The sequence below is a fragment of the Macaca thibetana genome, chromosome 16 (genome assembly GCF_024542745.1).
Source record: "Macaca thibetana thibetana isolate TM-01 chromosome 16, ASM2454274v1, whole genome shotgun sequence".
Classification (NCBI taxonomy): domain Eukaryota; kingdom Metazoa; phylum Chordata; class Mammalia; order Primates; family Cercopithecidae; genus Macaca; species Macaca thibetana.
The window spans coordinates 71,949,514-71,977,434 of record NC_065593.1 but is presented as its reverse complement, the minus strand read 5'-3'; the positions used below and the strand labels follow the sequence as shown (position 1 = coordinate 71,977,434).

Genomic DNA, 27,921 nt, shown 5'->3' with positions numbered 1-27,921 from the left:
GGCTGCAGTGAGCCATAATGCCACTACTTTTGAACAACAAAAGACCTACTAGCTTTATAAAAATTGACTGTATTTGATTCCTTCACAGTAGCTGAATATTCTCCTTCTGCCCATGTTGTCATGTTGGGGCAATGAAAAACAACACACATGGCGATCTGGTGGATGCTCAAATCTAAACCGAGGCACTTTGTCACACTGGGTACATTTGTTTAGTAATTGTCTATTAAATGGTTTCTCCCTAAGAACATCACAATTTATCTTTATTTATTTATTTAACATTATTGATTTAATCTGCCATGCTTATCTTAGAAACATAGATTTCTCTCGGAAATAAAAACCTTGCCAAAAATCGCACAGGGGACCTTCAACTTCACCTTCATCAAACTAGTTTGAATTTCCTGTGAGCTGAGGAAAGACTTTCCCCACTGGGGCTAAGAGAAGGGGAGTCAGAGAACTCAGAAGGCCTGAAAGACTGAAGAGACTGGAGATCTCTACAGGGTTCCAAGAAACTTGGTAGGAATTAAGCATTTCACGTAGGAACAGCACGTTATTGGGCGTTTACCTACAGAGATAAATATTTTTTCTTTGGCAGATAGTTCCACAAGGCCGTGGGAGGAATTCCTGGGGAGTTCCCTTAGAATTTAAAAAAAAAAAAAATCTAGTTTATTTATATTCGACAACTCCGCAGACCCATCCCACAGTCTCACAAAACCCCACCTAGAAGGGCACGCAGCCGATTCAGAACCCAGTAAGCAACACTTCCGCGCCTACTCTATCCCTTCCCGGAGTACATCCGGGACTCGGGGAGGCGTGCTCTCTGGAGGCGGAGTCTGGCGCAAGCCGGCCCCGCCCACCTGGCTGAATTCACAGTCACGCTCGCTCCTTCCGCCCGCCAGGGGTCGCAGGCTGCGAGAGCAGGTTCGTGGTTTGGCAAACACTCTCCCGCTCAGGCCCGTTCATTCTCGCGAGAGAAAGCGCGAGGCCTGCCGGGAGGGAGCGCGGCCGTACTTAGGTTTGCTCAAAATGGCAGCGCTGGAGGAAGAATTCACGTTGTCTTCGGTGGTCCTGAGCGCCGGGCCTGAAGGACTCCTAGGCGTGGAGCAGAGCGACAAAACAGACCAGTTTCTAGTGACAGACAGCGGCAGGACAGTCATCCTCTATAAGGTGAAGGCAGTAGGATTGGGAGCGCCCCGACTGCCTTCTCGCCCCTTTCTGAGCGCGGAGCTCGAGCTCGAGTTTCTCACAGCTTCAGAAAGAGATCGTGGAGAAGGCTTAACAGACAGCCGGCTGGGCCTGTCGGGAACGCTGAGTGAGGTCTAGAATCTGGCTTGCTTGCCTTCCTGTAAAGGCATATTTCCGACTTGCAAGGGCAGACCGTCTGAGTGCACGTGGGTTAGACTCGGAAAAGAAAAAGAACCTGTGCTTTTGCTTCGGAACTGGCGGAGATGGTATTGCTAAGATTCCCTCCTGGGGTCTTTATCGTCCTAGCTGCCCGCGGGAGGATGGAACGGAGATTGTTTGGGCGGGATAGGATGACACTGACAAGAGTGGGAATAGTGGTTTAGCCCTGTGTCTACACTTCACACCCCTGTCTTTGTAGGGAGGGACAATTTTAGAGGGTAAGGGACTTTCTTGATAGCTCGGTAAGAATCTTGACTCCAAGTGGCTTGTCTGTTGGCATCTCTGGTTCACGCTGTGAATCCTGGAGTTGAGTCCCAGGAAAATCTGCAAGTCCTGCCCCCATTTCAGCCTAAAGCCTGATAGAGAACACTTTCTAAGCTTGCTTTTGGTGGTCGCATGGAAAGCAGTTACTTTTATCTGGGCTGCTGAACATAGTTTTCTATGTTTTAAAGAAGTTAGCTATCTGCTTTGACGTTTCGAGAACAGGTTGCCAACAGCTCCCTGTACTGTTTTGACTCTGCTGACTCTTGGGTTTTACTTGGGCTGTCAAGTACGTTTGCAGTTTTGCAGTTCCTACATAGGAATACAGCGACTGATTGGAATTGGATAGACATGATCCCAGATGTCTACTTAATTTCCCATGCCCCTGTTTAAAGGCATAACTTCCCATGCCTCTATTCAGAGGCCTAATATAATCAATTTTAAATGTACTATTGTTTTTTAACCAAGGGCTGTTTATTTACTTATTTAGGAACATAGTTATATTTTCATTTTAACTACCCTTTTAAAGTTTTGGCCGGCGCGGTGGCTCACGCCTGTAATCCCAGAACTTTGCGAGGCCGAGGTGGGTGGGTCACCTGAGGTTCAGGAGTTCGAGACCAGCCAGGCCAAAATGGCGAACTACTGTCTCTACTAAAAATACAAAAATTAGCCGGACTCGGTGGCGTGTGCTTGTAATTCCAGAGCTTTGGGAGGCCGAGGTGGATGGAGCGCCGTGGCGCGATCTTGGCTCACTGCAACTTCTGCCTCCTGGGTTCAAGCGATTCTCCTGCCTCAGCCTCCCGAATAACTGGGGTTACAGGCGCGCGCCACCACGCCTGGCTAATTTTTGTATTTTTGGTAGAGACAGGGCTTCACCATGTTGGTCAGGCTGGTCTTGAACTCTTGACCTTGTGATTCGCCCACCTTGACCTCTCAAAGTGCTGGGATTACAGGCGTGAGCCACTGCAACTAGCCAGTAAATTTTTTAAATGCTGTCATTTTAATGGTTACTTTTATTGATTATAAATTTAATTGCTTTTAATATTTGACTTAATATTGTATTTATCTTAATTTCATTAGGTTTCTGATCAGAAACCCTTGGGGAGCTGGTCAGTGAAACAAGGTCAAATTATAACATGTCCAGCTGTGTGCAACTTTCAAACTAGAGAGTATATTGTTGTACACGATAATAAGGTGAGTTTTAAAACTTTTATATAATATATACAACATAAATGTTGATTATTAACTATTTGTTTTTATTATATGTAAATGGAGAATAGAATAGTTTTTAACTAGTATGTTTTGATTTAAGGTTTTAAGAATATGGAATAATGAAGATGTAAACCTGGATAAAGTGTTTAAAGCTACAGTAAGTCTTTGAATTTTCCAACATATTTATTTAACTTATTGGTGAATTAGAATCATTTATAATAAAGTATGTGTTATTTATTTTAATACTTCTGGGAAAATAAGCATAAGGTCCTAATCAGGTTTTCATTCTAATTACCTTACAGTGTATCTTGGTAACATGTCTCCATGAGTTAAGGAGATGAGGATTTATATAATTCATGAATGAGAAATTTACACTTATTTCCATGAGTTTGGATGTTTGGAGTATGTCTTTTGTGAGCACAAAATGAACTTCCTGTACCTTTTCTTAGAATAGGTAGACCCTGCAAGTTTCATGTATCGTACATTTTTATTTATTTATTTATTTTTATTTTTTTATTTTTTGAGACAAGAGTCTCGCTCTGTCGCCCAGGCTGGAGTGCAGTGGCCGGATCTCAGCTCACTGCAAGCTCTGCCTCCCAGGTTTACGCCATTCTCCTGCCTCAGCCTCCCGAGTAGCTGGGACTACAGGCGCCCGCCACCTCGCCCGGCTAGTTTTTTTGTATTTTTTAGTAGAGACGGGGTTTCACCGTGTTAGTCAGGATGGTGTTGATCTCCTGACCTCGTGATCCGCCCGCCTCGGCCTCCCAAAGTGCTGGGATTACAGGCTTGAGCCACCGCGCCCGGCGTATTGTACATTTTTAAGAGTGGCATATAATACAGTAAAAAATCAAATCAAAACATGACTAGCTGTGTATGTTCTACTAATGACCTAGAGTGTGTGCATTTTTTCTTACTTATAAAATGAGTATCTTAAACTAGGTTAATCTTGAAAGTTCTTTCAGTTCTAAATGTCTAAATATAATTGGCACATTTTAGAAGTGGCTCACAGGCCGGGCGCGGTGGCTCAAGCTGTTCCCTGGCTCCAGTTTTTTCATTTACCTTGAAATTCTTAACATAATCCTGAATTTTAAACAGTGGGGGTTTATTTGTTGTTGTTTTCCTCACACACAGTGTTAACTTCTTTTTCTGGAATTGCGGGCTGTAGTTTTAATTGTGGCATCAGTTCTTATCTAACATCAGAATTGCATGTACCTCTGCATGAATGGCTTATTTGTATCTTCCCCATTTTTAAGAAACCCAGGTTTTAGTCTAACCTCTAGTAGTCACAATGGATAAACCAAAAATGAACTTACAGATTAAAGTTGGGACTAGGTAGAGAGGATAAGAGAAAAAGTCTAAATGTGTTTGTGTTGTAGATTAGATTTTGGAACCATACATAGTTACAAAGCAAAACTAAATCAAAATGAAAACAAAGCAGTCACTTAAAAAGAAGCCTCCGCGGCCGGGCACGGTGGCTCACGCCTGTAATCACAGCACTTTGGGAGGCCGAGAGGGCAGATCATGAGGTCAGGAGATTGAGACCATCCTGGCTAACACGGTGAAACCCCTTCTCTACTAAAAATACAAAAAAATTACCCGGGCGTGGTGGCAGGCGCCTGTAGTCCCAGGTACTTAGGAGGTTGAGGGAGGAGAATGGCGTGAACCCGGGAGGCGGAGCTTGCAGTAAGCCGAGATCGCCCCACTGCACTCCAACCTGGGCGACAGAGCGAGACTCCATCTCAAAAAAAAAAAAAGCCTTCTCTAAATATCATTATCTTATTATATTAGGTATACACTGTTTTAGAATAAAAATTAAAATTTTGTATGTTCTTCCAGTTGTCAGCTGAAGTATATAGGATACTTTCAGTGCAAGGGACAGAACCCTTGGTGCTCTTCAAGGAGGGTGCTGTTCGTGGTTTAGAGGCCTTGCTTGCAGACCCCCAGCAGAAAATTGAAACTGTTATCTCTGATGAAGAAGTGATTAAGTAAGTACCAGTACTTGTAAGTAAATTTATCAAAATAAAAATGCACTGAACATTTTTTTGCCTTGTTCAAAAGTATTGGTTATAAATATAATGAAAGTAACCTAATTAAAAGTCACTTATAAAACATTGACTAAAAATAAGGTCCCAAAAAGCCTCTGGGCATGATGATTGAAGAAACCATAGAGTCATATGAGGTCTTGACAGAAATGGATACTCATTTATCTGAGGATGAAATGGGTTATCCCAAAAGACCAAAATCTTTTTGTTTCTGTCATATTGCCCTGACTACCAAGCTCCCATCCTTGTTGCCTGGCTAAAAGTGTATCGTGTTAGTGAAATCATGGTGTGTGTTAAGACCTCTGCATTCCCAGATTCTGAAATAAAACTGGAAAAATGACTCATCAAGGGATAGAAGGACACTTCATGATTTCACGTCTTTCTGATCCTCTTTATTTCATCACATTTCCTGTTCATTGACTTGTTTTCTCCAGGTCTACCTGGTAGAAACTCATTTTTAAAAGTCAGAGTTCAGACTGGTACTTACAACATGGACAGTAACGAGTTATAGATTAGACTGACCTGATGAATACCTCTAAGGTGTGAGCAACTGTTTTGAGGGAAATCTTTGGAGGATTTGAGCTCTAGTTGCCGCTTTGCCACAAACTGTGCAGCCAATAACTATGCCTCAGCTTCCTCTGTATTGAGATCTTAATGTTTTCCTCAGAACATGAGTCCCAAAAGTAACTCTGAAAAAAATGAGGTAGGGGAGTCAATTTAATTTTGGGAAGCACTGCATCTCCCCTCTTGGAACTTTAAAATTCACATTATCATCTGGGGAGTTCAACAACCTGCATTTAATCCAGAGCCGCATTTGACAAACACGTATTCCTTGTGGTATGTTTCAAAACGCCAAATTAAGTGTTCTCTGATGTCTCTCTGGTTCTAAAAAATATTTAATGAAAACATTGATTAAATTTTGATTGATATGTGTCTCCCAGCTGGTGATTTTTGCATTATATAATTTTTCTTTTTTCTTTTTTTTTTTTTGTAGATGGACAAAATTTTTCATAGTATTCAGGCATCCTGTTTTAATTTTTATTACTGAAAAGGTAAGTGGTATCTTCAATTCCTGGCCCATTTTGTGAAATTTCTTTTTAAAAAAAAATTTTTTTTTAGAGATAGGATCTTGCCCTGTCACCCAGGCTTGAGAGCAGTGGTGCCATGATGGTTCACTGCAGCCTCAACCTCCTGGCTCAAGCAATCCTCCCACCTCAGCCTGCCGAGTTGCCGAGTAGCTGGGACCACAGGCATGCACTATCATCCCGGCTTATGTTTTATTTTTTGTAGAGACAGGGTCTCACTGTGTTGCCCAGGCTGGTCTCAAACTCCTTGGGCTCAAGGGATCCTCCTGCCTTGGCCTTTCAAAGTCCTGGGATTACAGGTGTGAGCCATTGAGCCCAGCTGTGAAATTTCAAAACCATTTATTTATTTATTTATTTATTTATTTATTTATTTATTTATTTTTTGAGACAGAGTTTCACTCCTGTTGCTCTTGTTGCCCAGCCTGGAGTGCAATGGCGCGATCTCGGCTCACTACAACCTCCTCCTCCCGGGTTCAAGTGATTCTTCTGCCTCAGCCTCCCTGGTAGCTGGGATTACAGGCATGCACCACCACGCCCGACTAATTTTGTATTTTTTGTAGAAATGGGGTTTCTCCATGTTGGTCAGGCTGGTCTTGAACTCCCGACCGCAGGCGATCCGCCCACCTCAACCTCCCAGAGTGCTAGGATTACAGGCGTGAGCCACTATGCCCGGTGCAAAACCATTATTTTTTGAATTAAAATGGGACTCCTTATTCTCTCAGAATATCTCTAATTTTTTTTTACTTTTTATTTTTTATTTTGTTTTGAGACGGAGTGTTGTTCTGTCACCCAGGCTGGAGTGCAGTGGCACGATCTCAGCTCACTGCAACCTCCACCTCCCGGGTTCAAGTGATTCTCCTGCCTCAGCTTCCCAAGTAGCTGGGACTACAGGCGCCCGCCACCACGCCTGGCTAATTTTTGTATTTTTAGTAGAGACGGGGTTTTACCATATTGGTCAGGCTGGTCTCGAGCTCCTGACCTTGTGATCTACCCACCTCGGCCTCCCAAAGTGCTGGGATTAGAGGCATGAACCACCACGTCCAGCCTGTAACTTTTTTATAACCTTTTAAATTTAAGGCTGGGTGTGGTGACCTCATCTCTATTAAAAAAAAAAAAATACTGGAGCATGACAACGCACACCTGTATTCCCAGATATTCGGGAGGCCAAGGTGGGAGGATTGTGTGAGCCTAGGAGGTGGAGGTTGCAATGAGCCGAGATCACACCACGGTAGTCCAGCCTGGGCCACAGAGCAAGACCCTGTCTCAAAACAAACAAATAAATTTAATTGGATAAGATGTTTTTAAGTACTCATTGATGTAATTAGAATGGGGTGACAACTTCTGGTTTTGACATATGTTAAAATACTTGGTTGAAATGGGAATATTTATAAAATAACCTTTTTTTTTTGCAGCATGGAAATTACTTTGCTTACGTGCAAATGTTTAACTCACGTATCTTAACCAAATATACACTCTTACTTGGACAAGATGAAAACTCTGTTATAGAGAGTTTTACTGCATCTGTAGATCGGAAATTCATCTCTTTGATGTCATTAAGTAAGTTTTCTTTCTTTGAACTTTCAGAGATTATAAATAGAGGAATGTTATCGGATAATGTCTGTTTTTGAATCTTAGACTTTGTGAAGCATTCAGTTACAGCCATTTTTGTGCTTCCTTACAGCATTCATGCCTTCACTTTTTTTTTCTTTTTTTTTGAGATGGAGTCTCGCTCTGTCGCCCAGGCTGGAGTGTAGTGGCACAACCTCTGCTCACTGCAGCCTCTGCCTCCCGGACTCAAACAATTCTCCTGCTTCAGCCTCCTGAGTAGCTGGGATTACAGGCGCCCACCACCACATTCAGCTAATTTTTGTATTTTTAGTAGAGACAGGGTTTCACCATGTTGGCCAGGCTGGTCTCAAACTCCTGACCTCAGGTAATCTGCCCGCCTTGGCCTCCCAAAGTGCTGGGATTACAGGCGTGAGCCACCTTGTCCGGCCCATGCATTTGCCTTTTGTACTTTGCATGTCTGGCCATGCATTAAATCAGCGATCCTGTGTTTTGAGGGCCTATTGAAGTACTTTAGGTATAGCATCCTTTTCTAACATTGCTTTGTCAAAATTCACCATAAGCTGGCCGGGCGTGGTGGCTCGTGCCTGTAATCCCAACACTTTGGGAGGCCGAGGTGGGTGGATCACGAGGTCAGGAGATCGAGACCATCCTGGCTAACACAGTGAAACCCCATCTCTACTAAAAATACAAAAAATTAGCTGGGCGTGGTAGAGGGCGCCTGTAGTTCCAGCTACTCGGGAGGCTGGGCAGGAGAATGGCGTGAACCCAGTAGGCGGAGCTTGCATTAAGCCAAGATCGCTCCACTGCACTTCCGCCTGGGGGACAGAGCAAGACTCCGTCTCAGCGGAAAAAAAAAAAAATTATCATAAGCAATAAGTAACAATATTAATACCAATGAAAAAGAACATCACCTTTTAGCTGATAAGGCCCAGATTCTTTGAGAGTGTAGTTAGTGAACCATAAACTGTCTATGCTTGGCATTGAATGGCCCCTCTGCTCCTTTTTTCCAACCATTAGATTTAGTGTGCCCTTCCTTGAATAGTGACTGAGACAGATGGGCAAAAGGAGACTAACAGCAGCTTTGGCCCATGCCACTTGCTTTTTATTATAGATTGTAATGCCTTAGAGTCTACCTTTATGAAATGGTCTAAAGTATAACCCCAGTCTTAGGCCTCTAGGGCGGGGAAGGAAAAAAAAGTCTTTGTAGTACCCTCTGCCCTCCACCCTTTATGGCTGCTTTTGAAGTTGTTCTGAGAAAGTGAAGGAGAAATAAACAAGAGCAATACATAGGAAACATTTCCATATTATCACAATTAAAAATCTTTGTGAAGTTTTTCAGTGTGCAAATGTTTTCAGTGGCTATTTTTTAAAAGGCTTCTGTCATTTTCATATCTTGGGGGTTATTGGAATGTACTTAATGTTTAGCTTAATGAACTTTGAAGGGAGGAAGTGTGAACCAAAGGGTCATATAAATCTTTATGTAACGGTAGGTAGTCCCAGCTACTTGGGAGGCTGAGGCAGGAGAATGGCGTAAACCTGGGAGGTGGAGCTTGCAGTGAGCTGAGATCAGGCCACTGCACTCCAGCCTGGGCGACAGAGCAAGACTCCGTCTCAAAAACAACAACAACAACAAAAAAAACAATAGGTAGAACCACATGAAACTGCCAAAATTCAGTTGGACCACAAGAAAGAGCAATTTCATAAGATTTTCAGGGTGATTAGATAGGAAGAATTATAATAGACTAAGCACAGTGCCTCACACCTGTAATCCCAGCACTTTGGGAGACTGAGGCAGGAGGATTGCTTGAGCCCAGGAGTTGGAGACCAGCCTGGGCAACATAGCAAGACTCTATCTCTAAAAGAAAATTTTTTTTAATTAGCTGTGTGAGGTGTGTGCACCTGTAGTCCCAGCTATTTGGGAGTCTGACGTGGAAAGATAGATCACTTGAGCCCAGTAGGTTCAAGCTACAGTGAGCATGATCACACCACTGCAATATGGTCTTGGGTCACAGAGTGAGATCCTGTCTCACAAAAACAAACAAAAAAGAAATGTAATGTCTAGACCAGATGCTAATTACTTTCTAATGAGGGATATATCCTTTTAGGGACTAGATGATCTATATTCTTGGCAGTCCCCCTCAATATTTTGTTATTGCAGATATTTACAGTTTTTCTTGACTGTTACATTTCTTACTAAGATTTTTCTTGATAATACTCCTTTCCCCAGTTTAAATTTGTAGTATTCTTTAAGAGAAAGCACTGTGAGGGGATTGTTTATTTTTCTGGTTGGCTCTTTTATCAAATTGGTAAAATATTATAAACAATCTAGTACATTTACCTATACTAGATATAGAAATATCCTTCAATAACCAGCAACAAATGCTTATTTCCAACAGGCTCTGATGGTTGTATATATGAAACCTTGATACCAATACGTCCAACTGACCCAGAAAAAAATCAGACCTTAGTTAGATCACTGCTGCTCAAGGCTGTTGTATCTGGTAACACTCGAAATGGAGTTGCACTCACTGCCCTGGATCAGGATCACATCGCAGTCCTAGGAAGTCCGCAAGCAGCTTCTAAGGGTAACTGACATCCAGTTCATTACGAAGGCCTTTGTATGTTTCCTTCACAGTGTACCTTTCACTCTTCTTTTCTTTTTCATTTTGTTATTACCCAGACTAATTCATTCTCTTTATCAGCATACTTAATTTTTTTGTACCTTCCCAATTCTTCTTGAATTGGTTTTTTATTTTTATTTTGCATTGATTAATCTTTCAAAAACACTTCTTGGTATCACCACCATGCTCATAATTATAATGTCATAAATAAATAAAAATGGTGAATATACTAGTCACCATCATACTAGCCTGCAGGCATTTGCAACATTAGTAAGCCTTGCGTTTGAGGATTGGATTCTTGGCAACATTTCACAGCATGGAAATCGACTGGACATGTACACCTTGAAATGTGGGAACTAATAGTGTACCTTTGATCTCCGTGACTTCTGAACAGGATTCTCATCACCACCTTGCCTCCTTACCCACCAACTCCACTCCAGACTTCCTAGTCAGTCATGAAGAACACGATTGCTCCTTGCCAGTACAGGATCGCAGACCCCAGCCTTCACTAGAAAACTCAGACTCTGTCGTTTAGCATAAGTCCCTTCATAGCCCAGACCCACCTTTTCCAACCTATTCTCCCAAATTCTGAGCAAGAACCCTCAGTTTTATTCAGGCGAGGCTCTCTATTGACCACACACTTGATACGCCCATCCTCACCTGTGTACTTTGTTCTGTTTCTCCTGCTTATTATTAAGATAGGAGCAAGGCTGGGTGCAGTAGCTCACGCCTGTAATCCCAGCACTTTGGGAGGCTGAGACGGGCAGATTGCTTGAAGCCAGGAGTTCGAGACCAGCTTGGCCAACATGGTGAAACTCCATGTCTCCACTGAAAATACAAAAAATTAGCTGGGCTTGTTGACGCACAAACTCGGGAGATGGAGGTTGCGGTGAGCCGAGATTGCACTATGCACTCAACCTGGTCAACAGAGTGAGACTCTGTCTCAAAAAAAAAAAAAAAAAAAGGCAGGAGCTCTTGGTTATAGTGTAATTTTACCATGTGCCTGGCACTTTACTAAGATTATCTCATTATTTGTATCATTTACTCCTCTAACAACCATATGGGTGGAAATAAAGTTGTTACCATTCCCCTTTACAAAACAGGAAACTGAGGTATGAGGTAACTAAGTAGTGGAACTAGGATTCAGCCCGAACAGGTGAACTCTGTTAAGCCATGTACCCTGCTGCTCTTAAGTCCTGACTCTTCACCACTTCACTAAGCTGTGCTTCTCCTCTCTCTCCTCCCATCTTCCTCTCTTATTCCTGCTCTACCTCCCTGCCAAAAAACCCCACTAGCTACTATAGAGTTTTCTGCGTCCCTTTCTGTGGTTTTATTGGTCCATATATGAGGAAATACTACTACTTAAGGGTTTTTCCCCTCTTCCTATGTATGCTAGCACACAATACATAACAGTTGTGTACCTTGTTTATTCACCTGGCCAAGATCTCTCAGAGATCTTTCCATATCATATTATTTTTTAATCTTCCTTGCTTTTTGAATAGCTGCATAATATTTCACTGAAGGGCGGCCCCACAGTGTGCTTCATCACTCTCCTATTGCCAGACATGAACATCTATTCTGCTTTTTTAAATTAAGATGAAATTCATATAACATAAAATTAATCATTTTGTTTTTTAAAATTTTTAATGCTCTTTCATTTCTTTTTTCATTTTTTACTTTCATTTATCTTTAATTTTTGGTAGGCCCTTATAGACGAAAAATTAAAGTGAACAAGTCACTGGTATTTGTTGTGCATCTACTTCTGTCTAGGTCTTTTTTTTTTTTTTTTTTTTTTTTAGAGTTTTAGTCTTGTTGCCCAGGCTGGAGTGCAATGGCAGGATCTTGGCTCACTGCAACCTCTGTGTCCCAGGTTCAAGCGATTCTCCTGCCTCAGGCTCCCAAGTAACTGGGATTACAGGCATGTGCCACCACACTTTGCTAATTTTTTTCTTTCTTTTTTTTTGGAGACGGAGTTTCACTCTGTTGCCCAGGCTGGAGGGCAGTGGCGCAATCTCCACTCACTGCAAGCTCCGCTGCCTCCCGGGTTCATGCCATTCTCCTGCCTCAGCCTCCCTAGAAGCTGGGACTACAGGCGCCCACCACCACACCCGGCTAATTTTTTTGTATTTTTAGTAGAGACAGGGTTTCACCATGTTGGCCAGGCTGGTCTCGAACTCCTGACCTCAAGTGATCCACCTACGCCGGCCTCCCAGAGTGCTAAGATTACAGGCGTGAGCCATTGCACCTGGCCAACTTCTGTCTAGTTTTAAAACATTTTCATCATGTCAAAGGAACCTCTGGACCCATTAAGCAGTTGCTCCTCATTCTCCTCTGTCCACTACCCCGGCAACCACCAATCTGCATTCTTCTGTGGATTTACCTTTTTGGGATATTTTGTGTAAATGAAATCATACAATACTTTTTGTGTCTGGCTTCTTTGACTTAGACTTAGCCTAATTTTTGTTTTTGTATTTAGTTTTTAGTAGCACTGAGGTCTTGCTATGAGCTCCTCCTGCCTCAGCCTCTGAAAGTGTTGGGATTACAGGCAAGAGCCACCACATCTGGCTGGCCAAATGTTTTTGAGGTTCATCCACATTGTTGCATGTATCAGTGTTTCATTCCTTTTCGTGGCAGAGTAATATTCCATTGTATATATATAACACAGTTTGTTATCTGTTCATTCATGAATATTTCAGCTGTTTCCACCGTTTGGTTATTGTGAATAACGCTGTGAACATTGGTGTGCATGTATTTGTGTACCGGTTTGTTGTTGTTGTTGTTGTTGTTTAAGACAGAGTCTCACTCTGTTGCCCAGGCTAGAGTACAGTAGTGTGATCTGGGCTCACTGCAAGCTCCACTTCCCGGGTTCACGCCATTGTCCTGTCTCAGCCTCCTGAGTAGCTGGGACTACAGGCGCCAGCCACCACACCTGGCTAATTTTTTGTGTTTTTAGTAGAGACGGAGTTTCACCGTGGTAGCCAGGATGGTCTCGATCTCCTGACCTCGTGATCCGCCCGCCTTGGCCTCCCAAAGTGCTGGGATTACAGGCATGAGCCACCGGCCCCACTGTGTACCAGTTTTTAATTCTTTGGGATATATACCTAGCAGGGGAATTACTAGGTCATATGTTAATTCCATGTTTAGCTTTTCATTTTTTAATGTTTATGGGTACATAATAGGTGTATGTATTTAAGGGACACATGAGATATTTTGATACAGACATGCAATGCATAATAATCACATTAGGGTAAATGGGGTACCCATTACTTCAAGCATTTGTCATTGCTTTGCTTTGCAAGCATTTTAGTTATTCTCTTCGTTATTGATTGTGTTTAACTTTTTGAAGAAGTGCCGAATTTCACAGTGGCTAAACCATTTTACATTCCCACCAGCATTGTACAGTGGTTCCAGTTTCCCTGTGTTCTTGCTCACATGTGGCTGTTTTTCCATAATTTGGATTCTGGCCATTCTAGTGGGTTTGAGATAGTACTTCATTTCTGTTTTGATTTGCATTTCCCTAATGACTAAGGGTGTTGAACATTTTTTCATATGCTCATTGTCTATTTATGTGTCTTCTTTGGAGAATTGTCTATATGAGTCCTTTGCCTATTTTTAAATTAGGTTGTCGTTTTGTTGTTGAATTCTAAGCGTTCTTTATATATTCTAGATACTATACCCTTATCAGACATATGATTTCCAAATATTTTCTGCCATTCCATAGGTTGTCTTCACTTTGTTGATAATGTCCCTTCGTGCACAAAAGTTTTAATTTTCATGAAGTCCAATTTTTATTTTTCTTTGGTTGCTTGTGCTTTTGGTTCTACATCCCAGAATCCATAGCCAAATCCAAGGTCATAAAGACGGATCCCCACGTTTTCTTCAAAGAATGTTTGGTTTTAGCTCTTATATTTAGGTTGTTGATTCATTTTGAGTTATTTTTGTGTATAGTGTAAAATAAGGGACTAACTTTGTTCCTTTGCATGTGGCTCTCCAGTTGTCCCAGCACCACAGTGGTCCTGGCACCTTTGTTGAAAAATCATTTGGCCCTAGATGACTCTCAGTCTGTTACACTGGGCCAGTACCGCACTGTTTTGATTACTGTTAACTTTATAAGCAGTTTGGAAATCAGGAAGTATGAGCTCTCCAGCCTTGTTCTTCTTTTTCAAGTTTGTTTTTGCTGTTTAGGCCAACGGAATAATTGCAATTATTCCATGTGATTTTGAAGATTGGCTTTTCCATTTCTGCAAAAAAGACTGTTGGAATTTTGATTGAGATTGAACTGAGCCTGTAGGTTGCTTTGTGCAGTATTGCCATCTTAATATTAAGTCTTCCAATTGCTGAACACAGGATGTCTCTATTTGTTTATGTCTTCTTTAATTCCATTCAGCAATGTTTTATAACTTTTAGTGTACAATGCTTTCACTTTCTTGGTTAAATTTGTTCCTAGGGGCCGGGCGCAGTAATCACACCTGTAATCCCAGCACTTTGGGAGGCCAAGGTGGGCAGATCACCCGAGGTCAGGAGTTCCAGACCAGCCTGACCAACGTGGAGAAACACCTTCTTTATTGAAAGAAACTACAGAATTAGCCGGGTGTGGCGGCACACGCCTATAATCCTAGCTACTTGGTGGGGGCAGGGGCTGAGGCAGGAGAATCACTTGAACCCGAGAGGTGGAGGTTGCGGTGAGCCAAGATCGCGCCACTGCACTCCAGCCTGGGCAATAAGAGCAAGACTCCGTCTGAAAAAAAAAAATTATTCCTAGGTATTTTATTCTTTTGGATGCTAATATACATGGTATTATTTTTCTCTTTTTTATTTTTATTTTTAGAGATGGAGTCTTACTCTGTCACAGGGCTGGAGTGTTGTAGCGTGATCTTGGCTCACTGCAACCTCTGCCTCCCAGGTTCAAGCATTTCTCCTGCCTCAGCCTCCCGAGCAGCTGGGACTACAGGTGCATGCTGCCACGCCTGGCTAATTTTTTATATGTTAGTAAAGACGAGGTTTCGCTGTGTTGCCCAGGCTGGTCGCCAACTCCTGAGCTCAGGCAATACGCCTGTCTCAGCCTCCCAAAGTGCTAGGATTACCGGCATGAGCCACCATGCACAGCCGGAATTTTTTTTCTTGATTTGCTTTTTGTTTTTAGTATATAGAAGCATCTGATTTTTGTATGTTGATCTTGTACCCTGCAACCTTGCTGAATTTGTTTATTAATGCTAATCTTTTCCTGTGGATTCTTCTCTATACAGGATCATGTCATCTGTGAATAGAGTTAGTTTTACCTCCATTTGAATTTGGATTTTTGGCTGGGCGTGGTGGCTCATACCTGTAATCTCAGCACTTTGGGAGGCTGAGATGGGTGGATCACCTGAGGTCAGGAGTTCGAGACCAACCTGGCCATCATGGTGACATCCCCGTCTCTACTAAAAATACAAAAATTAACCGGGTGTGGTGGCATGCACCTGTAGTCCCAGCTACTGGAAGGCTGAGGCAGGAGAATCACTTGAACCCAGGAGGTAGGTTGCAGTGAACAGAGATCGTGCCACTGCACTCCAGCTTGGGGGACAGAGTAAGACTGTCTCAAAACAAACAAAAATTGGATTTTTGTTTTTCTTCTTCTTGCCTAATTATTTTGGCTAGAACTTGAATAGCAGTGGTAAAAATAAGCCTCCTTCTCTTGTTCCTTATTTTAGGGGGATAGTTTTCAGTTTTTAACCACTCAGTGTAATGATAGTTGTGTAGAATAGCAGTGGTGAAGAGGGCAGAGCAGGCACCCTTGTCTTTTGGCTTATCTTAGGGGGAAAGCATTTAGTCTTTCACTGTTGACTGAAGGTAATTGTGGGTTTTTCATAGATGCCCTTTATCATGTTAAGAAAGCTCCTTCTTCTTTCCTAGCTTTCTGAGGTTTTTTTTTTTGTTTTTTTGTTGTTGTTTTTTTTTTTTTTTTTTTTTATGAAAGAGATTCTACAATGCCTTGTGTCAGCTGAGGTGATCATATGGTTATTCCCTTTGTTCTGTTGATGTACATGCTACACTGATTGGTTTTCTTCTGTTAACTACCCTTTCATCCCTGGAATCAATCCCTCTTGGTCATGGATTCCCCTTGGATTTGGTCTGTTGGTATTTTGATGAGGATTTTCTTTTTGCATCTATACTCATGGGGTTATTGCTCTGTAGTTTTTTTGTGTAGTGTCTTTGTCTGGCTTTGGTATCAGAGCATCCAAAAGCCTGAGTGAGTTTAGGAAGTATTTCCTGCTCTTTTATATTTTGAAAGAGTTTGGGAAGATTAGTGTTAATTTTTAAATTTGTAGAATTTACCAGTGAAGCCATCTGGTCTTGGGCTTTTCTTTGTTGGTTGTTTTTCATTGTTATTCCTGATTCATAAAGCCCTCCCTTCCTCAGGGCTCACCTTTCCAGGCTGCTTCTTTGTTTTTTGTTTTTTGTTTTTTGTTTTTGAGATGGAGTCTCGCTGTGTCGCCCAGGATGCAGTGCAGTGGCACGATCTCCACTCACTGCAAGCTCTGCCTTCCAGGTTCATGCCATTCTCCTGCCTCAGCCTCCCGAGTAGCTGGGACTACAGATGCACACCACCACACCCGGCTAATTTTGTATTTTTAGTAGAGACGGAGTTTCACCGTGTTAGCCAGGATAGTCTCGATCTCCTGACCTCGTGATCCGCCTGCTTCAGGCTCCCAAAATGATGGGATTACAGGCGTGAACCACTGCGCCCGGCCTTTCCAGGCTGCTTCTTACCAGGAGCTCTCATTTCTTCCAGCTCCTGTGGCAATCACTGTCTTCATAATACATTTCTATACTAAATAAAGTAAAATGTATATATTTAACTATAACTCCCCCCTTCCCCAAAAGATCATATATTTATATTTGGGACTCTTTCTGAATTTATGTCTTATTTTATAGAATGCCTCTCTGTATGGAACATAAAATTTCAAACACTACAGACTTCAAAAGAGTTACCACAAGGGACCAGTGGTCAAGTAAGTTTTTTCACTTAAGTACTTTCTCTGATTTAGTTATTTTGTTGTGTTTTGCTTTGTTTTGTTTTGAGATGGGACCTCACTGTGTTGCCCAGGCTGGTCTTTTACCCTTGGGCTCAAGTGATCCTCCTGCTTCAGAAATGTAGTTATTTTTGTGCCTAGTAAATATGCTGTAAGGGAAGAGATCTCTTCGGACCTAAATATTTTGGCAGCTTTTCACACCAGGTGTGGTGGTGTGTATCTGTAGTCCCTGCTACTGAGGAGATTGAGGCAGGAATATCTTTCGAGCCCAGGAGTTCAAGGCTGCAGTGCTGTATGATTGTGCCTGTGAAGAGCTGCTACAGTCCAGCCTGGACAACACAGTGTGATCCCATCTCTGTAAATAAATAAGTAAATAGCTTGGCAGTTATTGATCAAATTAAGAATTATTTTTTACCTGAGGGATTATGTTTAGTTTGGTTATTGTTGAAATCACTTCCAAAATTCTAAATTATTGCCAGAACAATTGGCTATTTAACAGCTTTTGTTTTTAGCTGCTCTTTGGTTTTGTCTTTTTACTTATGTATTTTGAACTATACCCTCAAGCTGTTACTTTTCCTAATAAACTGGTCTTTTAGATTATGTGTTAAATGTTACCATGAAATTACATAAAAATACTTAAAAGAATTAAAATGGAAGCTGGGAAGACTGTGCACTTCCTAAGGCAGGGTTCCTGGTGAGTTTTTTTCTCCCGTGTATTTTCAGTGCTTACCAAGGTGCACAGTAAGTTTTAGTTACTTAGTGAGTGAATATTCATATACAAATAAAATGTAAATCAAGGCAATAGGATGTTTTGGTAGTTTTAATTTGAGGATAAAGAGACAAGGTTTCTCAGCATACAATTTAATTATAATTTATATGTAAACAAGTAATTTTAACAAAATTATTCACAATTTTTTATTGTGAATAAACTCACACTTTTTTGTTACAACTTATTTTATTTTATCATTTTATTATTTATTATTACAAATATTTCCTTGTTCCGTCAGACTTTTTTTCACATACCTGTCTTATTTTTACAATCATAAGATATAAGGTGTTAAATTCTGGTTTGTAAATTTAGTGCATTAGAAGTTTGCCCATGCTATAGTAGCCTTGGTAGTTATTATGTTAATAGATGTATAATAGTGACCACATTAATTTTAAACAATTGAGGTTTTTAAAATGTGTATGTTGATTAGATTCTTCTGAGTTGAAAGTATTTAAATTATGCTTCATTCAGACTTGAGCAAAAATAAGAGCCTATTTAATAAGTTCTACATAGAAAATTATTCTGGGGCCGGGCGCGGTGGCTCAAGCCTGTAATCCCAGCACTTTGGGAGGCCGAGACGGGCGGATCACGAGGTCAGGAGATCGAGACCAACCTGGCTAACACGGTGAAATCCTGTCTCTACTAAAAAATACAACAAATTAGCCGGGCGTGGTGGCGGGCGCCTGTAGTCCCAGTCACTTAAGAGGCTGAGGCAGGAGAATGGCGTAAACCCGGGAGGCAGAGGTTGCAGTGAGCTGAGATCCGGCCATTGCACTCCAGCCCGGGCGACAGAGCAAGACTCCGTCTCAAAAAAAAAAAAAAAAGAAAGAAAATTATTCTGGGAAGTTGCTTGCTTTGCCTTGTTTTTAATACTGAGAGCTTATACAGTAAGTGATAAGGCTTTATTGAGTCAGACCTTAGAAGAGAAAAAACTTTGCTTATGTTTTTGATAACTTTTTTGTAGCTCTGGTATTATGGAGAAAATTTATTTATGCTACATGGAAAATCTCTGACTGTGATTCCATACAAGTGTGAAGTGTCATCATTAGCAGGTGCTCTTGGAAAACTCAAACATGGTCAAGATCCAGGTAGAAACTTATGCTTGTTTTATTAATACAAACCATTTTATTAACCTCTAGTTTCATATAGATTACCACAGCCTTCTATTTGTAAAGCTTGTTTTTAATTTTGAAATTTACCACTGTTTATTGAAACTTGTGAACAGGCTGGGCACGGTGTCTCATCCCTGTAATCCCAGCACTTAAGGAGGCAGAGGTGGGAGGATAGCTTGAGCCCAGGACTTCAAGACCAGCCTGGGCAACATAGACCCTGTTCTCCACAGAAAAAGGAAAAACAAAAAGTTTGAAACTTGTGAACAGTCCAAATTGCAGGTTCTACTGCAAGCTGAAGAGCTATACTGTTTTGAATGCCAGTGTTCTTCTGACTTTTGGGGCAATGGGAGAACTCCTAAACAAAATCAGTAATACCTCCGTCCTCCCTTGTTTACTGATGGCCTCATCTGTTAGCTTCATGTTGTTGGACATACAGCCTTTTTACTGTGTTATGGTTTACTTATCTGAGGTTATCAGTAGAATTACACGGACTTTTAAAGCCTCTCTTAAATTGTAGGAGTGTTTTTTTTTTTTAATTGTTTAGTTGGGCAAAAATCAGTAAGTCGAAACATTCCAGAAATTGTGCATTTTGCATTTTCTTAGGAACTCATGTCATGCCCCGTTTTGTAAACTGGGAAACACCTCAAGGATGTGGACTTGGATTCCAAAACTCAGAGCAGTCAAGAAGAATTGTAAGTTTCGTAGTTGAAATTGAAATGTTAGTGCAAATGTTGAAAAACAGAAAAAGACTGAATTATTTTAATGAATCATATCCTTACAACTCTTATAGCTTTGAGGACAGTTTGAGGCTTGAACCCAGTAACCTCACATTCTTTATCCAGAAATGCCCCAAGTTGTCTATTAGTTATATTTACTTTTAAAAGTTTTTGATGAGAGCAAAAGTGTGCTTTGGAGTGTTTCATAGCCCTCTAAATGTATATTGGATCTCTTACATTGTTTTGTGATCCTAATCGGTTTACTTAATTCCAGTTAAGGAGACGAAAAATTGAAGTGAGTTTACAGCCAGAGGTTCCACCATCCAAACAACTTTTGTCAACCATAATGGTAAATAAATAATATGAAAAACAACTCAAGTGTTTCAAAGAAATCACATCTAATCTCTATTCTGTCTTATTGTTATGATCATCTTGATAGCGATAGCTATAGCTAACATCTGTGTAGTATCTTAAGGGTGTCAGAGTTGATCCAATATTTTGGCTTCTTTGATGCTCGCTATCACCTCATGAGATTGATATGGTGTTAGTCTTCTCTCTTTCTCATTTAACTTTGCAGTGTCAGCTTCAGCTTTGCAGGAATGCATGAAAACTGTTAGTCATTTGAGAAAATGTTGTGCTAGGAAACTTTCAAGTTCGGAGTGACATTCGTTAATGTGCCAAACTGAATTCTTGAATTCTGCCCTTTCAGGAAGATTCAGAAAAACACATTGAAGTAGAAGTACGGAAATTTTTGGCTCTGAAGCAGACACCTGACTTTCATACTGTCATTGGGGACACAGTAACAGGACTTCTGGAAAGGTGTAAAGCAGAACCGTCATTTTATCCCCGGAACTGTCTGGTGCAGCTTATCCAAACGCATGTGCTTTCTTACAGGTAGCTGTTTGTGTGTACCACACTGTACGTGCATAACTCTTCTGACCTTGTTTTTTATAGTTCTAATCTTCTGGAACTCTGAAAAGGCTTATAAATGATCTGCAGTTGAGATTTTTCTTAATATGTAATAGTGATTCAGATTTTTTTGTCTTAGTTTGTGCCCCGACTTAATGGAGATTGCCTTAATAAAGAAAGATGTACAGTTGTTACAACTCTGTCTACAACAGTTCCCTGACATTCCTGAATCAGTCACCTGTGCTTGCTTAAAAATTTTCTTGAGGTAAGTTAGACTCCAGTGGTCCTTTTTCTTCATTACATTTATAATCTGTTACATTGTTTGATTTCCAAAATTTTGATGCTTAGGAAATGAAATTTTTCCCAAAAGTTTGGTGATAAGGATTAACCTCTTGCTTTCAATTAACATTGTAGCATTGGTGATGACAGTCTTCAAGAAACAGATGTCAGTATGGAGTCAGTTTTTGACTATAGTAATTCTGTGCATGATGAGAAAATGGAAGAGCAAACTGAAATTCTCCAAAATGGCTTCAGTCCTGAAGAAGATAAATGCAGTAACTGTGATCAAGAGTTAAATAAAAAGCCTCAGGACAAAACAAAGGAGAGCACTTCATGCCCTGTGGTACCAAAAAGAGCAGCTCTACTGTATCCTTTGACATAGAGCATCCGTCTGTTTCTCTTTATAGGGTATAGTTATATGCCAAGCAATAATAAGGAGTAACTCAGTAATGTAAGGTTTTTCTTTCCTTTTCCAATTGTGTTTTGTTTCTGTTTGAAAATAGATTATGTTCAATGCTACATTAAGTAAGGTTTACTTAAACCTGTTTAATTTAACTAGGCTGGGCATGGTGGCTCATGCCTGTAGTCCCAGCACTTTGGGAGGCCAAGGTGGGAGAACTGTCTGAGCCCAGGAGTCCGAGACCAGACTGGGCAACATGGCTAGACCCCCATCTCTACATCAGTTTTAAAAAAAAGAAGCAGCAGCAGCAGCTATACTAACACAGAAGCTCTATCAATTCTGAAGATCAGTATTCTGAATAAATACCAATTAAAGTATTCCACATGATCTCCGATGATTAGGAGAGTGTTTGGCCATAGAGGTCTTTTAGAGACGTAAAACTTTTGTATAAATTTAGAAAACTAACATTGAGGAAGGAAGTTACTCATAAGTTCAATAGAATAGCTTCTATTTATTGAAGTAAGATTTTCCTTTAGTCCTAAGTAATGCAATTCTTCATTCAGCATATAGCGAAACATTTCTTCTGCCTTATTTGAAAGACATCCCAGCACAGCATATCACAGTAAGTGTTCATACAAGTTGTATAGAATTTTACTTCTGGTTTAAACTTTGCTATTTAACTCTAACCAGCTGTTAGGGCATTCTAAAGGTTATCAGATTCTTTCATGTGAATAAGAGGTTGCCCAGCTCTCATGGCAAAAAATTGTGCTGAGAAAACTCGAGCGATTCTAGGGTGATAGACCATGGCATATTCCTTGTGCCAAACTTGAAGGCCAAGTTAAGCTTCCTAAGTTATACATGAATAAACACTAAAAAGAATTGCTGAGAGAAGGGTTCTGTCTTCTCTACCTATTATTTACAAACAATGAGCTCATCACCACCACTACCCCCAAACCAGATGAGCTCCTCATTAATGGGAGGAACTGCATTTTATTCATTTTTGTGTCTCCAGATGTCTGGTGTATTTGTTTGATGTATAGTTAAATTGAACATTTTTTTCAGTCTTCGTGATGGGTTTATATAATAAGATAAATTTTTTCTATCAAAGTGATAAATTGTCCATTGTTTTTCCACCCAGCTGTTTCTCAAGTATTTGTATTTCCTGTATCTGAAGTGTAGCGAAAATGCTACTATGACTCTTCCTGGAATACACCCACCTACCTTGAACCAGGTGAGATTATGTTTTTACTTTGATTTGGTGCTGGGAAAAATTCGTAAAAAAAAAAGTTGTATTCAAGGTCAGCACCTGCATTCATTCTTCTTGTTTCCTAGGCCATAAGAATCTCTTCCCTCATAAAACCAAACCACTGCAGTTAGAAATGGGGAGTCTCTCATTTAATAGATTTCTAGATCCATAATTCTACACCACAGAATTTTAATTTATCTTAAATTCCTGATTCTTCATTATGACCCTTTTCCAAGAATTTCCTTAGCCTTGATGGGAGACAACAGGAAGGAGCTGATAATATAAGTTGCCCCCTTAATAATCTCTTAAGACTAAGAGAATAGGCAGGGCCTGGTGACTCACACCTGTAATCCCAGCACTTTGGGAGGCCGAGGCAGGAGGATTACTTGAGGTCAGGAGTTTGAGACCAGCTGGGCCAACATGGTGAAACGCCATCTCTACTTAAAACACAGAATCAGCCAGGCACGGTGATGCATGCCTGTAATCCCAGATACTTGGGAGGCTGAGGCAGGAGAACTGCTTGAACCCAGGAGGTAGAGGTTGTAGTGAGCCGAGATCGTGCCACTGCACTCCAGTCTGGGCAACAAGAGCAAAACTCCATCTCAAAAAAAAAAAAAAAAAAAGGAATAAGAGAATAAAGGTTAGTGAAAAAATATTCCCAGAGAATCCCATGGTGGTCCCTCTTTAAAAATAATACTGGCCGGGTGCGCTGGCTCACGCCTGTAATCCCAGCACTTTGGGAGGATGAGGCAGGCGGATCACAAGGTCAAGAGATCAAGACCATCCTGGCTAACACGGTGAAACCCCGTCTTTACTTAAAATACAAAAATTAGCCGGGCGAGGTGGCGGGTGCCTGTAGTCCCAGCTACTCGGGAGGCTGAGGCAGGAGAATGGCGTGAACCTGGGAGGCAGAGTTTGCAGTGAGCTGAGATCACGCCACTGCACTCCAGCCTGGGTGACAGAGCGAGACTCTGTCTCAAAAAATAATAATAATAATAATACTTATAGGCCAGGCGCGGTGGCTCACGCTTGTAATCCCAGCACTTTGGGAGGCCAAGGCGGGCGGATCACGAGGTCAAGAGATTGACACCATCTTGGCCAACATGGTGAAACCCCGTCTCTGCTAAAAATACAAAAATTAGCTGGACGTGGTGGCAAGCACTGGTAGTCCCAGCTATTCGGGAAGCTGAGGCAGGAGAATCGTTTGAAGTAGGGAGACAGAGGTTGCAGTGAGCCAAGATTGTGCTACTATACTCCAACCCTGGGGACAGAGTGAGACTCTGTCTCAGGAAAAAAAAAAAAAAATACTTATGCTGGGCATGGTGGCTCGACTCTGTCTCAGAAAAAAAAAAAAAAATACTTATGCTGGGCACGGTGGCTCGACTCTGTCTCAGAAAAAAAAAAAAAAAATACTTATGCTGGGCACGGTGGCTCATGCCTGTAATCCCAACACTTTGAGAAGCCAAGGTGGGCAGATCACCTGAGGTCGGGAGTTAGTGACTAGCCTGACCAACATGGAGACACCCCGTCTCTACTAAAAATACAAAATTAGCCGGGTGTGGTGGTAAATGCCTGTAATCCCAGCTACTTGGGAGGCTGAGGCAGGAGAATCAGTTGAACCTAGGAGGCAGAGCTTGCGGTGAGCCCAGTTGGCACCACTGCACTCCAACCTGGGCGACAAGAGTGAAACTCTATCTCAAAAAAAAAAATAGTTATTTAAAAAACAGTAAGAAACATTTAAAAATAATGTATTTACCCTCCTACAAAGGCATGTCTATAGTTCCTTGTCTTTGGACATGTAAGAATTGGAGGCAAAGAAATGTGGACTTGGAGAAATCTGGGGCCAGCTTGCTCCCCGCAGGCTCAAGATCAACCTTCCCACATAGAAGCAATAAATTGTTTTGGCTTGGTAATATGTTATTCTAACAAAGGATTTTTAAACACTTAAATTGGCTCTTCTTCATTTAAAAAATAACTTTTTTTTTTTTTCCTTTTCAAGAAGGCAAGATCTCACTCAGTCAACCACACTGGAGTGCAGTGGGAATCATAGTTTGGTGCAGACATGAATCCTGCCCTGAAGCAGTCCTCCCCGCTTAGCCTCCCAAGTAGTTGGGACTGCAGGTGCATGCCACCACACCACATGAAAATACAATTTTTTTTCCTTTTTTGAGATGGAGTCTCGCTCTGTCTCAGGCTAGAATGCAGTGGCACAGTCTCAGCTCACTGCAACCTCTGCCTCCCGGGTTCAAGCGATTCTCCTGCCTCAGCCTCCCAAGTAGCTGGGATTACAGGCATGCACCACCACGCTCGGCTAATTTTTGTGTTTCTAGTAGAGATGGGGTTTTACCATATTGACCAGGGTCATCTCAAACTCCTGACCTCAGGTGATCTGCCCATCTCAGCCTCCCAAAGTGCTAGGATTACAAGTGTAAGCCACCACAACCGGCCAAAATACAGTTTTTTTATTTTAAATTTTCTTGTAGAGACAGGGACTTCTATGTTGCCCAGGCTGGTCTCAAACTGCTGGGCTTAACTCCTGCCTTGGCCTCCCAAAGCATATGGATTACAGGGATGAGACACTTACTTGGCCTAAAAATAAGTTAAATTTTTAAGTAGTTTTTTGCTTTTTTTGTTTCTGTTTTTGTTTTTGGTTTTTTTGAGACAGAGCCTTGCTCTGTCACCCAGACTGGAGTGCAGTGGTATGATCTTGGCTTACTGCAATCTCTGCCTCCCAAGTTCAAGCGATTCCCCTGCCTCAGCCTCCTGAGTAGCTGGGATTATAGGTCCCCACCACCACGCCCAGCTAGTTTTTGTGCTTTTAGTAGAGACAGGATTTCACCATGTTGGCCAGGCTGGTCTCAATCTCCCGACCTCAAGATGATCCACCCGCCTCAGCCTCGCAAAGTGCTGGGATTACAGGTGTGAGCCACTGCACCCAGCCCACTCAGCACTGTATCAGACATTTCTTGGACCAATAGACATACATCTGCCTCATTCCTTTTAACCAATGCATACTATTTCATTTTACAAATATAAATTAATGTATCTATCATTCCTCTATTGATGGACATTTAAATTGTTTACCATTTTTTGCTGTCGTAAATCTTCAGTGGGCATCTTTATACAGATATTCTTGTATATTTATGAGAATGCCTGTTGAATAAATTCCCACAAGAGAAATTACTGGATGAAATGGTACATGCATTTTTAGTTTTCAAAATGCCAGACTTTCTGAAGAGTTGTGACAGCTACCACCAGCAAGGTCTGAAGCATTCTTTTTCACATTCTTACTGACACCCAGTTTTGTCAAACTTACTCTTTGCCAATCAGATGGGTAACAGGTGTTACTTCATTTTAATTTGCATTTCTTTGATAATGAGAGAAGGGAACCATTTCTTGTCCATTTATATTTGTTTTTGTGAATCTGCCTAGTCGGGTTCTTTGTCCATATATTTATTGCATTTCCTGTCTTTTGGTTTATAAGAAGTTCCTTTTATATTAAGGAAATTAGCCTTTTTCTATCAAATGCATTGTAAGTTATTTGTCTTTTTATTCTCTAGTATAATTTTTGACAGACACTTTCATGCTATTAAAATTAATTAAACTTTTCCTGTATGACTTCTTTATGGCTTATGTTATGTTTAAGGCCCTTCCCACTCTAAGATTATGAAAATAGTCACCAGCTTTCCCTACTACATGGTTTTATTTCTTGTGTTTAACTCTTTGATACATATAGAATTTAATCTGGAATAAGGAGTTCCATAGGGATCAGCTCCCCCTCCCAAATGGATAACCAGTTTCCTGGGTGCTTTGATAGTTGCACGTTAACTACACCATTGGAAGATGTAGGACTACATAAGAAACTTTTAAAAATGCTTAGTAATAATTCCAGTTTATGGTAGCTCATCTATAATACACAACACCTTGTCCTTGGGGAAAAATGTATCTTGCAGAATAGAAGATGAGTGGTTATTTTGTTTTGTAACTGAAAATTATCGAAACTAAAAACTAAAATTTTTAAAAATAAAAAGGCAACTACTGGCCAGGCGCGGTGTCTCAAGCCTGTAATCTTAGCACTTTGGGAGTCTGAGGTTGGAGGATTGCTTGAGGCCAGGAGTTCAAGACCAGCTTGGCAATAAGGCAAAACCCCATCTCTACAAAAATTGTTAAAAATTAGCCAGGTATTGTGGTGCGTCTGTAATCCCAACAGCTCTGGATGATTGCAGCTACTCTGGGAGGCTGAGGCAGGACTCCAGCCCAGGTGTTTGGGGGCTCCAGTGAGCTATGAGTTGTGCCACTGCATTCCTACTCCAGCCTGGGTGACATAGCAAGATTCCCGTCTCTAAAATATTTTCTTAATTAAAATAGATGTTTTAAAAGCCAGAAACGAGCCTTTTTATATTTCGTAGAAATTCCTCCATCTCTAAATTAAAATGTTCAGATTTTATTTATAAAGACTTATTTTTCTCATAACTGTTTGATATATTTATGGACTTGGTAAAGTGAATTAACCTGAAGTTAAATTTAAAATCTTAACTTTCCTTTTCCTATTCATTTTCAGATTATGGATTGGATATGTCTACTTCTGGATGCAAATTTTACTGTTGTAGTAATGATGCCAGAAGCAAAGAGGCTACTGATAAATCTTTACAAGCTTGTAAAATCTCAGGTTTGTGATTATTTGATATACACTGATTTTATTTGTACCTAAGTATCACCTGAATTACAATTTATTCTTAAAATTTGTCCTTACTTACTAATAGTCATGGAAGATTTGTTTCTATGTAGACATTATGGTAAAAGTTACTCTGAAACTTTTTTCTTTAGATATCTGTTTATTCCGAGCTCAACAAGATTGAAGTAAGTTTTCGGGAGCTACAGAAATTAAATCAAGAAAAGAATAATAGAGGATTATATTCAATTGAAGTGCTGGAGCTCTTCTGATATTACCAACTCTCCTTCATAGACATTTTATAAAGCTCTTTTATGTGAACTCTTGCTTCATCCAGGCAAGAACTGTGTTATGTTTGCGACCATCTCGGTGTCAGGAGAAACGTGTCAGTGAGTACCTGGACCATCACTTACTGATGCTCCGGGGTAGGACTACAGGTTTCACACGAACCTATTCTAGGTTGTGGACATTGGTGCGGAGAGGTTCTGCAATTTTTTAAAAATATGTAGCTGGGTTGATTTTAAGTAAAATTATTTGTGTATTGATAAAAGTCTAATTTCTTATGTGTTTTGAATTGTTTTTCTTTTAATAAAAAACAACCATTGAAGCAGTGA

At 40.9% G+C, this 27,921-nt stretch overlaps 1 protein-coding gene and 1 non-coding gene across 5 annotated transcripts; both read left to right on the top strand.

Annotated features, from left to right (window-relative positions):
• The first annotated feature begins 893 nt into the window (after positions 1–893).
• On the top strand, positions 894–27,921 carry NOL11 (nucleolar protein 11). Of its 4 annotated transcripts, XM_050762429.1 has the most exons (18): positions 894–1,164; positions 2,743–2,856; positions 2,975–3,031; positions 4,711–4,859; positions 5,911–5,968; positions 7,414–7,558; positions 9,967–10,155; positions 17,107–17,183; positions 18,938–19,061; positions 19,689–19,777; positions 20,076–20,150; positions 20,511–20,695; positions 20,850–20,975; positions 21,125–21,355; positions 21,933–22,011; positions 22,528–22,620; positions 27,197–27,304; positions 27,463–27,921. In XM_050762429.1, exons 1-18 carry the CDS (start codon positions 1,024–1,026, stop codon positions 27,577–27,579), a joined length of 2,157 nt encoding a protein of 718 aa, XP_050618386.1. In that variant the 5' UTR covers positions 894–1,023; the 3' UTR covers positions 27,580–27,921. The 4 variants fall into 4 exon arrangements, with proteins under 4 accessions (XP_050618386.1, XP_050618387.1, XP_050618389.1 ...); XM_050762430.1 differs by lacking the exon at positions 20,076–20,150; XM_050762432.1 differs by lacking the exons at positions 22,528–22,620; positions 27,197–27,304; positions 27,463–27,921 and having other exon boundaries at positions 21,953–22,011.
• On the top strand, positions 24,391–24,521 carry LOC126940046 (small nucleolar RNA SNORA38). Its single transcript, XR_007720571.1, has one exon. It is a non-coding gene; the product is annotated as a small nucleolar RNA SNORA38 (small nucleolar RNA).